This window comes from Uloborus diversus, chromosome 3 (genome assembly GCF_026930045.1).
Source record: "Uloborus diversus isolate 005 chromosome 3, Udiv.v.3.1, whole genome shotgun sequence".
Lineage (NCBI taxonomy): Eukaryota > Metazoa > Arthropoda > Arachnida > Araneae > Uloboridae > Uloborus > Uloborus diversus.
Window position 1 is genome coordinate 89,893,673 of NC_072733.1, and position 12,356 is coordinate 89,906,028.

Below are 12,356 nucleotides of genomic sequence, written 5' to 3' on the forward strand. Positions count from 1 at the left end.
CCGAAGTCATGCTTTGTCTGTGATGGAATCAGCACAAGCGACAAAAAATCTGGTTTTTTTTTTTTTTTTGTGGATAAAATGAATCAAAAAGTGTGCCAGAAGGACATTTTAGAAGCTGTTGTACTTCTGTGGACCTAAGAGCTTTTCAGCACAGCAATGTGGACTGGATATTTCAATTTGACTCCACATCAATTCAAAAGGACAAGAGTATTGCAAGGGGCATTGTTTTTGACATGATTTCGTCTTTAGAGTGGACGCTCTACTCGCTAGACTTCAATTACATTTATTACACTGTATGGCCTGTTTTAAAGTCAAAGGTCTACCCTAAACTACACATAAGTTTGGACTCTCTTTACCAATCGCTTTATAGGCAATAGCATTGATTAAAGGACTTGTGGCCCTTGAATGGAAATTTTCTATCAGTTGCACCTCTGTTTTACTTTAAAAAGTAGCCAGTTTGAAACCAAATAATTTATATATTGCTAAAGGTCTTCTCATATTATTATTTTTTTGTGTTTTGTTAATTTATTTATTTTTATTAAAGTTACATGGAAACTTGGTTGCCCGTTTTTTTTTTTTTTTTTTTTTTTTTTTTTTTTTTTTTTTTTTTTTTTTTTGCCGCACCCTGTACATTAGGTTTGCACAGTCAGCAGAAACATAGTTCCATGATTAAAGTTATGCTTGTTTATTTCATGAAGAGGAAAAATAAATTCTTCACTAAATATATTGGTTTACTTTATTTTTGTGCAAAATGTATTAAATTTTTTTTTTTAAACTATATGCAAATTATATAATCATACAAAAACTTGCATTATCATAGTTAGACATATTTTAGCATACAAGGAGGGGGTGGGGGAGGATTTCGCATCAGAATTTAAGTATGAGATATTTCTAATCACTTTTTGCTGAAAATTTCAATTAAAACTTCCTGAAAAGTTGAAAAAAATCATTTTTTCAATTTTTCTGAAGTGGAAATAAGCCCCTTCGGGGAAAAAACTTTTTTTCCCCCCGAAATTTTCCGTTTTTTTTTCTGATTGTTTTCATCTCTAGCTGTGATTGATGAAAATCTACTGTAATGACTGTCAAGAGATATCAAGTAAACTTTCTTTCTGGTGTACAGGATTGTGCTTCCACTCTTGTTAACTAATTTTAACTAGAAAATTGTTTAATGCATGCACGCTTCATATATGGTTCATAAATTATTTTTATCAGGTATGTAATTAATTTTCTTTGTCAATAAAAAACTATTTTTTGAGAACATTGTGCACTTTTGTTTGATTTATTTTTTTCTTCTGTAGAAACTGATGTTTCTTGTTAGAGATTGGAGCTATCCATATGAAGCTGGCTATGGTCTTGTAGGTGGTAAAAGAATATTAGAAAAAAGACTCACAGTAAGTGTTTCCTTAAATGCTTGAAAAAGAATTTTTTTTCAATAAAACAATGGATTCCTGATTGCTCGTACTATTTTGTATTAATGTGTTTATTCATTAGTTTCAAGAAAAATACTCATGTTTTTCAAAATCTCAGTTGTCAGATCTTGTTAGGGTTGTAAGTTTGTTGTGTAAAAAAGATCCAAATTCACTGGAGGTTTTGCAGGAATACAAATGCAATAAAATATACATTGGAGTAAATGACTACTTGTGGGTACTAAACCAGTAATGGGGAGGTTTGCCTTGTATTGTCACTATCAAGTTTGCAATCAATATTCCAGGAACACCATCAGTAAATCTTCAAAATAGCACCTTTTGAGGACAACCTCACCTCAGTTTTTCCAAACATAAGTTCTATCTATGTTTAGAAAAAATGTTCTTAAAGAAATAACTGTTTCTTTGCATTTAAGTTTTTAAAGATTTTCTTTCTTAATGACCTGAGACATTACTGTTTTTTTTTTTTTTTTGAGTGCTGTTTAACTGATATGTATTCATTCCCTAGCTTTTTTTTATAGCATAAGTATATATTTTTGCCATTAGTTAAGATACTTACGATCCCTTCAAGCTAATGTGCTTAAATCTAGTTGAGTGAAAAAAGTACATTTCAGTTATGGGTACATAAGACAATAATTGGTTTTTTGGCCTTTCTTACACGAAATTATTATTTAAAATTTATGGTTAAACATAAGCTAAATTTGACAAATGATAAATAAAAATGCAGCGTTAGAAAATATTCTACTTATTCGTTTACTTATGTTTTTGTTGTTTAGATGAGCTTTTAAAAGTGATTGGTTAGTTATCCATTTTTTAATAATGTTGCTCAAATCAGCAGGTTGAAATTTGATTATATTGCAAGAAAAATAAGTGTTTTAATAGTGTTGAATATTTTTTGTGCATTTTCTGAAAATAATTGAATTCAGCAAACATGAACATTAGTTGTTTTTAGTATCCCATAACTAAACGACTGTGACCATAACTAATCAAACCAATGTGTTCCAATTTATGTCATATGTATGTATATATATGTATATATATATATATATATATATCAAGATTTTTGATATTGATTAAGATATTTAAGATTCTTTGGATCTAATGTACCCATAACTAGTCAAATGCTCGTAGTATTAGGAACAAGATGGATGAATTGAAAAGCATAATTATAGAGGAGAGGTTGGATATTATTGGAGTTACTGAGACATGGGCTACCAAAAGTGATGATGATTTATTATCTATTGCTGGGTATAATTTGTTTAGACAAGATTGAGTAGGTAAAAGAGGTGGTGGGGTTTTATTTTATGTCAGAGACACTTTAACTTGCAATGAATTGGTAATTAATGATAAACCTATTGAGATTGATATGATTTGGCTGGAGTTGATGAGCAATAAGGGAAATAAACTACGTTTAGGGAACATTTATAGGCCACCCAACTTAAGCCAGGGTCAAGATGAACAGATGTTTAGTATTATTAGTGACATTTCAAGCAAGGGGTCAGTCATTATAATGGGAGATTTTAATTTTCCAGGAATTGTTTGGAATAATTTTTACCATAGTAATAGCAGAGAAGAGGAATTTTTAAAAGTAATTGGTGACTGTTTTTTAGATCAAATTGTAACTCAGGGTACTCGACTGGACGTGATTTTGGATCTAGTTTTCTGTGATATGGAAGGTTCTGTTCCGGGGTTATGTGTAGGGGAACACATTGGAGACAGTGACCACAACAGTATTAGGTTTGGGATTAAATTTGATACGCACAAAGTAGAGAATTTTAGGTTTGTGCCCAATTTCAGAAATACTGATTTTGTGGCACTTAGGCAGAGTTTGAAAGCAGTTTTTTCTTCTGGATTGGACAATAGCGATGTGAATCTTCAGTGGGCAGAGTTTAAGGAAAAGCTAGCGAAAACGGTTGGGGATCATGTTCCTTTTAGGAGAAAGGGTGTCAACACTAAAATTTGGCCAATGTGGTTCTCCAGGGAAACTAAAGACGCTCTAAATTACAAGCAAGCTGCTTTTCATAGGTTTAGAGAAACTGGTCACAGTGCAGATAGGCTCCAATATTGTAAGGCAAGGCGTAAATTTAAGTATTTGGTATGGATTCAGAAAAGAGAGTTGGAGCAAAGACTGGCAGATAACATAAACAGGAATCCCAAGAGGTTTTTTGCATACGCTAATTCGGATAAAGTTCGAAATAGTCATATTGGGCCACTGGTTGATGAGCACGGAATTTTAATTCAGGACGATAGTGATATTGCTAATGTTCTTAATAACTTTTTTCGAGTGTTTTTAACGATAACTGTATCTCAACAGTTGACACCAACAAGACACAAGCTATAGTACAGCTTGAGGACTTTGTATTTTCCAGGGATGACATTTTACTTCATTTGAAAAAAATTAAAGAGACTAAGGCTCTGGGACCTGATAATATTTATCCAAAAATTTTAGTTGAATGTGCGGAGGAATTAGCAGATGTAATCGTAAATATTTTCAATGCTTCTTATAACTCGGGGACAGTGCCAGAGGACTGGAAGCTGGCTAACATTACACCGCTCTTCAAGAAAGGGTCTAAAGGAAGTGTGGGAAATTATAGACCTGTGAGTCTAACTTCGGTGGTTTGCAAAATTTTTGAAACATTGATAAAAATTAAGATAGTAAATTTTCTAGAGACTAATAATCTATTGACTAGTTTTCAGTACGGTTTCAGGAAAGGCAAATCTTGTGCAACTAATTTATTACATTTTTATGACAAAGTTACCATGGCTTTGGACAATAAGAAGCCTGTAGATGTTGTTTACATTGATTTTCAAAAAGCTTTCGATAAGGTACCGCATGTTGCTCTACTTAGCAAATTAGCTGATATAGGAATAGGAGGGAAAACTTTCATTTAGGTAAAAAACTGGCTGGCCGGAAGGAAACAAAGGGTAGTTGTAAGGGGAAATTACTCTAATTGGAGTGAGGTTTTAAGCGGGGTTCCTCAAGGATCAGTGTTAGGGCCTGTTTTGTTCATTGTTTTTATGAACGATATTCACAAAAATATTTCTGGGAACATGAATTGTTTTGCTGATGATGTCAAAGTTATGGGGACTGTAGATAATGAAGAACAAGCAAAACAGCTGCAAGAGGATCTAGATCATATTACGGAGTGGGCTGATAAATGGGGTATGGCTGTTAATGTTGGGAAATGTCAAGTGCTACATTTAGGGCATGGAAATAAGTGTACAAGTTATTATTTGCAAGGTTCAGTCATTAGTCAGGCAGACAAAGTTACTCATCTGGGGGTCTTAATAAGTCAGGATTTAAAGTTTAGCCAACAGTGCAGCATTGCTAGTAACAAGGCCAATAAGACGCTTGGGTTTATCAATAGATCTATTTCAAACAAATCTAAAGAAGTTCTTCTGCCCTTATGTAGAAGTTTGGTAAGACCTCATTTGGAGTATGCTGTTCAGTTTTGGTCTCCTTATCTTAAGAAAGACATTAATGTATTGGAAAGGGTTCAAAGGCGAGCTACAAGGCTAATAAAAGGACTTTCTCACTTAGACTATGATTCCAGGCTTAGAAGGTTAAAAATGTACAGTCTTAAGCAAAGAAGAGACCGAGGGGACATGATTCAGTTGTTTAAATTTATTAAAATGAAAGATGTTATGGGGCTGAAGTTAAGCACTGAAAACAGGACAAGGGGTCATTGTTTTAAGCTATTTAAATCTCAGGCTAACATGGATATTAGGAAAAATTATTATTATAGCAGGGTAGTGGAACCTTGGAACAGTTTACCAGAAGAGGTGGTAATGAGCAAGAGAGTAGATAGTTTTAAGAGGGCCATTGATCTTCACTGGGGATTGTAAATTGACTAGGACCAGTCTAGCTGGGCCCAGAGCCTGTTGCTGGTCGTCGCTTTTGTATTTGTAATTAAAAGTGTATATTTTATTTATGGGCAAATGTGACCATTAATATGTTTTTATTGTTTATCTTTGGGTGAGGCGTATACTCCTGACAATAGGATGTTTGGCTAATTTTTTGTTTGTATATTTTAGATATCAGAAAAACAGCATCCTGAACTGCAGCAGCTACGTAAGCACATCCGTGCATGCTTTGCTGATACGTCATGCTTTCTAATGCCTCACCCTGGTCTGAAAGTTGCTACAAATCCTCATTTCGATGGTCGACTTTCTGGTAAGTTCTTTTAAAAAAATCAAGACCAACATCAGTTTATGTAGTGCAATGGTACTATGAACCAGTCATATTGAAAATTGACTATGCATAAATTGTGTGCGAACTTAATAACACTATATGCTACTTCATTTTGAGCTGCAAATAAAATTTGAAATCTTAAGCCTAGAAAAAACTTAAATATGTACTTTTCACGGAAAATAAAAATGCTTATGTATTTTCTTTTTCTCTTTGGCTCTGTAAGTAGTGCTATTAACAGGGGTACATCAGGGGGGGTGACATATTCCTTAGTTTTAAATCAAAGTGCCAGTTCTAGTATGGTATATATATATATATATATATATATATATATATATATATATATTATATATTTTCTTTTCCTTGCATGTAAGGTCTGTTTTAATCATCTCTTTAGAACTGACTGCATTAATGGTTACTACTGTTTACAAAAAATTGTAACAGGCTCGTTTTCTTGATAGTAATTATTTGTTGTTATTTCTCCTACACAGAAATAATAATGCTAAAATTGTCTTTTTTGCTTCTTTTGAGTCTTGTTATGTTTATTATTCTTGAATAGGTTTGAATTTTGATATTCTTAATTATGTGGAACTGCACTTTCCAGATTGTCAAGTTTTACTGCAGTAATTTTGTTTTATTATTTTCAGCGTCATTCATAATTTTTAAATAGATTTAATTTAAGTTTTTTTTAGTAATTCTCCTAATCCCACCCAGCAGATATTTTTGAAGTTATTCTTTACATACTAAGGTGATCAGTTGTTGTAGAAAAGGCTCTAAGGGCTTGACATAAAAGTCACATCTGCAACATAAACAAACATTAATTTTTAAATACAAAACTTTTGTTCAGAAAGCTGATATTTTACATTATGATAATGGTGATAACAAAAGAGCTAAGAAGAACGAGATATGCAAGATCTTTTGCCTTATATTTCTCCTATTTATCATTATTACTGTGAAAAGCTACTAAAAGAAGTGTCGACGCGTTCAAGAGCACATACTGAAGAAGAATGTTCGTCTGATGATGAGTTTATGTATGATTAAAATATATCACCATAACAGCAAAGTAAGCCCAAAAACATGCTCTACAAATCCATTTATTGACTAAGTTTTTGTTTTATTTTCCGAAATTCTTCAAACAATTAATACTTTAATTTGTATTGAACAATAAAAGTTAAGAAATAATTGCTGAATACTTATATTTTCCCCCTAAAGATAAATTGCAAAAGAGTTATTTCTCAAGAATCAATTACAAAGAAAGAATTAACTTTACAGTGAACGACATAAATCATTGCTATGTATTCTTAGGATGATATAAATTGTTTCGAATACATCAAGATGACTAATTTTCTTATAATTTTCTTTCGTTTTAAATTTTAGACATTGCTGACAATTTTCGAGAAAATCTGAAAATTTTGATTCCATATTTATTATCAAGCCAAAACTTGAATTTAAAAGAAGTGAATGGAAAAAAAATTACTTGCAAAGAATTGCTGGAATATTTTAAGGCGAGTAATTTCTTTCTTTATAGAGATAGCATTGTTGAAAAAATATAGTACAGTAGACCCTCATTTTACGCGGGGATTATGTTTCACAGAAATGCTGCGTAAATTGAGACCTAATAGTAGTGTTAAAATAGGTGTTAGGTTCGGTAGAAAAAAAAATACTTCATTCTAGTGATGACGAATTGAATAAAAAGTTTAATGTGTACTTATATTGATTTTTATGCACAACATGCATAAAGAAAAAATAAACTAATTTCGTGTTCTGTTTATAAAGAGGAGCTGGCAATGATTGTCTTATGGCAGTCATTAAGAATTTTTCTCTGCAATTCTTTGCAGAGCATTATTGCATCCATGATCATTTGCGTCATTTCCATGATAGAATCTTCCTTCACTCACAAATCAGAAAAATCATTTCTATTGTCTAGGAATGGCTCAAAATTTTCAATGTGAACGTTTTTGATTGTGTGTCCCCGAAGTCTGTATCCTCCTTAGTTTTGGCCTCCTTTGTCACTCCTAAAAGTTCTTCTTCCAGTGAGTTCTGAACTGTGTGAGTTTAATTACTTTACTTCTGGAAAGAGCTCTGGAACCAATCGCATAAAATGTCTCCAGAAGCTTAAGATTGGTCATTAGCATGCCAAAACGCAGTTTATTACGTGTAATCTCCAATCTTTAGAGTTTGGATTTTGAAAGAGAGGAAAATGTTATCTGTTTGCATTGGCGCATCCGCGTAAAGCCGAAACTCATCCGCGTAAAATAAAATAAAGGTGTCAAATCTTAAACCGCATAAAATCGAAATCGGGTAAAATAAACCCGCATGAAACAAGGGTCTACTGTATTCAAAACATGTATCATAATAATTTTTGTGAACCTCTTTCATTTCATAAATCAATACTATCCATTCTCGAAAGCAAAGACTTCCACTCGGGACAGATTCCATTTCAAATAGGGGCGATAGGTTGAGGATGGGCACTTTCCGCTCGCACTTGCAAACTGAGTCTTTTTTGACATTGTAAGAACTGTTTACTGCTGAACACGTTACTTTGCAGCTTTTACTTCTGGGTTTCCCTCCCTATTTTGATAAAATCAGAGCAGACCTGACGCATGCGCAAATCGGCGCTAAGTATTGGCTAAAGAGAACAAACAGTACCAATTCAAGATACTGCTTGTTATTTAACTCAACTAATTTGAATCATTGATGCCCTGATAGACATGATCAACGAATAAACCAAAATTAAAACTGGGATGATCGGAAAGAAAATTTAAATAAAATTTGAGTGGTAAAGTTTGCTTATCTTTAATACTTCCTCTGCTTCATATGAGGAAGCAACAATGTTATACACTGCTGTAAAATTTAAAATCTACATAAATCCTAATTCAATAGACAGATTTATTGTGAAATTTTTTAAAATGTAAATAACATTTGATGTAGAGCAGGTGTTAAAACGTGTTTTATTCAACATTATAAGAGTATTTAGTCTTTTCAACAATGGAATATTTTAAACATGAATGCTTAAGGAAGAAATTTAGACCTTTTCAACTAAAAAAAACTGAATTTGCTTCAAAAAATTGAAGTAATTAGAGATTTTGAATATATTTTGTAATTTCTCATTTCTCAAGAAGTCAAAAAAAGTTATCAATGAAAATTCAAGTAAATTTTTTTACAATATTCCTAGGAAAGGAGTTGATTCAGTGAAATCAAAGTGTTACATTTTCAATGCTAAAAAAGCTTTAGTTTTTGATATGAATGATTATTAAGATTTCTTTTTTTCATTCTTAAGTTTTATTATTACTATTACTACTAGTCAGCAACAGCTAAAGAGTGAAAACAATTTGTTGTAGAATCAAGTTATAATTTCAACACTATCTGCTTAAAATAACATGACTTGGTAAAATATTGCATAAAACTTTGTACATTATTCATGTATTAATTTAATTTTAAGTTTTTGGTTTGGGAGACATTTTTGTTGAAATTAAGTTTCATGGCTTCTTTTTTTATGTTTGTTTGCTCACATATAAAAGTTGCTATTGGTGGCACTAAAGTCCCATAAAATTTTTTAAGTGTGTGGTATAATTCCTTCCATTGCCCCAAATCCATAGCAGTTTTGACAATTTCCTGTTTTTTCCTGACATTTTTATTAAATTCTGTCAAAATGTTAAAATTCTGTTTTCACCGCATTTATCTGTTATAATTATGTTGTTTCTTATATATGATGCATTTTTAGATGCTTAATGTGTTATTAATTAACTGCTTATGGGGTATACATTTTTAAATTTAAAATATGCTATTAGAAAACTCAGTGCAGCTCTCTGTTTGCTTTGCATTCAAAACCACTGGAAGTAATTCTGAACTCGTTCTTAATCACTGGTAAATCTTTTAAAATAAGAACAAATTAACTATCTCTTAACTAAAAGCAGTTGTGTAAAATGGCACTCCGATAAAAACAGGAAAACAAAACAAAAAAAAATGGTGTCATTGCTTGTGCTGAAAAAGGAAAGCGGAAAATAAATAAAAACTTTAACATTTGGCACACATTTTTCATACAAACAAACTCCCAGTCTGACACCTGATAAATAAGATCGAGAGAAACTACTGGACCTAAGAACATGCTGGTCCAATCAAAGTCAAGCTGATGAGATGAGAAAACCTACTTATGCTACCATTCTAGGTTATCTCTGTCATATAACATGGACCAAAGAAATTTAAATTCCTGAAAATTTGATCATAACATGTACTGGATGGTTGTGCAACTGTTTCAACTGGACTGTGCCCTCCAGAGCTTCAAGACAGCAACCAGGACCTATTACATAGTCTAGATGGCTCACAGCTGCCTCCAGAACCTTTTGCTTGCACTTTTGTACCTCAAAAGACGCCTTACGATGTCTCGCCCTGTTCATATTATGAACTAATTTGCCTGTATGATTTGCCTAAATAGAATCACATATTTTATGTCAAAAGAAACTGAAATAAACATAGTATCCAAAGCGATTTTTGGATCTAAAGTCTGCTTTACAAATCCTACGCCAGTTGTGAAGTGAATAGAAATGCTACTAAAATAGCAAGAACACTGCAAATATTCATGAATGAATAAATGTTTTTATTGTAGCAAAACTAATAGAAGTAAAAAGTGCTGAAATGCAGAAATTCAACTGGAAAAATGATTTTATTTGCCCAAAACAGTGCAGATAAAACACTTTGTTGGGAGTACGGACAGAAACTTTCTGTGTACCCATCTCTTCTTTTGTTCTTTGTTGAGTTCTGTGCTGTTTAACCTTAATTTTGAAGGATGCTGCTCAAAGTTTTGTAATAGTATGTTTCAAGTTAAAAAATTTACAAGCAATAAGTAATTTAGTTATTACACATTAAGCATCTAAAAATGCATCGTATGGACAAACAACATAACTATTTAAGATAAAAAATTTTTTACTAATTTTGCAAAAACAACTTTTAGTCGAAACTTCAACCCAGTGGTTGGAAGTAGCGCACTACAAGTAGCGACGCTATTGTAGTAGCTATATTTTTTGTAGTTTAATGTAGCTCACTACTTTTAAAAAAATAGAGTATCGAGTAGTTCGATACAAAAAAAAGTAGTTTGTAGCAATTTTTGGAAACTACTTTTTAATATAGTTTCAAGAGAAAAAGAAAAAAAACGTGGCTTCAAACGAATCTGACTGGTTAAGACTCTGAAAAATACGAGCTCACCCAAGACATCATTTTGACGCCATACGTTCCATCTGTTTGATGCCATTAGTTTGTTTGGCATTGAAATTTTCATATTTCCCCAATATTTGCTTTCAATACAGAATGGCTTAGATAGAAAAGAATTAGCAATAGCTGCCAATTTAGTACCGGGTTTTCTGGCAGCAGAGAATGTCCCGTGAATGAACATTTTAGATGTCAATGAGATTATTATGCCAAAATGACCTCTTAATATAGAAGCTACTGTAAATGTTATAGAAGAAGATGATATTAAACTGCTCTCTCAGGCCAGCTAACAATAAATATTAGTGTTATAGAAGTGTATGATAACGAACGTTTTTCCATTTCATGCAAATTTTTCCCGCTAAGCAAAAAGATTTCGGTATCAATGTCATCCGCATATTCAGTCAAATCTCAACTTACGCGAGTGATGTGTTCCAAAACTCCTCTTGTTTATTGAAATTTCGCGTTGTATAAAATTGTATCCATACATTTTTTTATGAACATACCAATTATTTTAGACATTTGAAAACACCCCTCAGACTGTTTCAATCCATTTCTTAACTTCATATTATCGAATTGAAACATAGAGAACTGAAACTTAATTGTATTTTAAAATAAGCTGTGTTATTGCGTATAAAATGCTGTTAGAATGCATAAAATCAATGGGAAATAATGGCATACAATGAAACAGTATGGTACATGTAGTATGTAAATAAAATGCCACACTAAAATATTTCTGTACAGTAGATACGGTTATTACATTCGACGCACTTTTTAGTTGTTTAAGTGCATCGAAAATCTTTACATTTCTTTACTTGTCTCAGAAACTTTCTATCTTCCCTTCCATTTTCAAACTTTAGATAATCTGCTCGTTTATGTGTGAAATTATGTTTCATTAACTTCATGAATGAGAAAGATGCGGAATGGCAATATGAACATGAAAAAGCGATGTTTCGTCCAATACAGTGTGGGGAACTTCCGCTTTTAGTGATGCTAAAGGGAAACTCCATACACGAAACTAATATTTAGTACCCAATAAAGAAGGTGATACTCAAGCCCCGTGATTCCCTTCCGCATCTTTTTTTTTTTTTGTGGGTGAGGAATTCATTTTAGCTCCAAAATTTGTTACTCAAGAAAAACTTGCTATATAGGCAGTTTGCGTAGATCGAATTGCTTTGTAGCGAGAGTCCACTGCAGTTTAAAATTACACATTGAGGTAAAGTAAGCATTCTTAGCTATGTTTCATATTTCAGATCTTTATTAATATTGGATTATAGCTACTAGTGCCGTCTGGGATAACAGAAGTCAATTATTAAATATTGTAAGTTTTTGAGGTCATTTGGTAAAATAGAAAAATGTTTTTATTTCATTTTATCAGTGCCGTAAGAAAGAAGATGGTGTCCAGGTCCAGACCCCTAGCTTGAAGCTCAAAATCAATTAATTAGTTCCTAAAAAATATAAGTTCGTATAAAATTAACACCTATAATGAAAATTCAAGTTTTTCTCTTCTGTTCAAAATATCTTTTTCATCATCTAAATCA

The 12,356-nt window shown here is 32.3% G+C and overlaps 1 protein-coding gene across 1 annotated transcript in view; it reads left to right on the plus strand.

The window, feature by feature from the left end:
• LOC129218435 (atlastin-2-like) overlaps nt 1-12,356 on the plus strand; it is a 240,086-nt gene that overhangs the window by 177,682 nt on the left and 50,048 nt on the right. Inside the window, exons 8-10 of the mRNA XM_054852699.1 lie at nt 1,299-1,391; nt 5,460-5,598; nt 6,991-7,118. Coding sequence (XP_054708674.1) covers nt 1,299-1,391; nt 5,460-5,598; nt 6,991-7,118 — 360 coding nt within the window. The remainder of the gene's footprint in view (nt 1-1,298; nt 1,392-5,459; nt 5,599-6,990; nt 7,119-12,356) is intronic.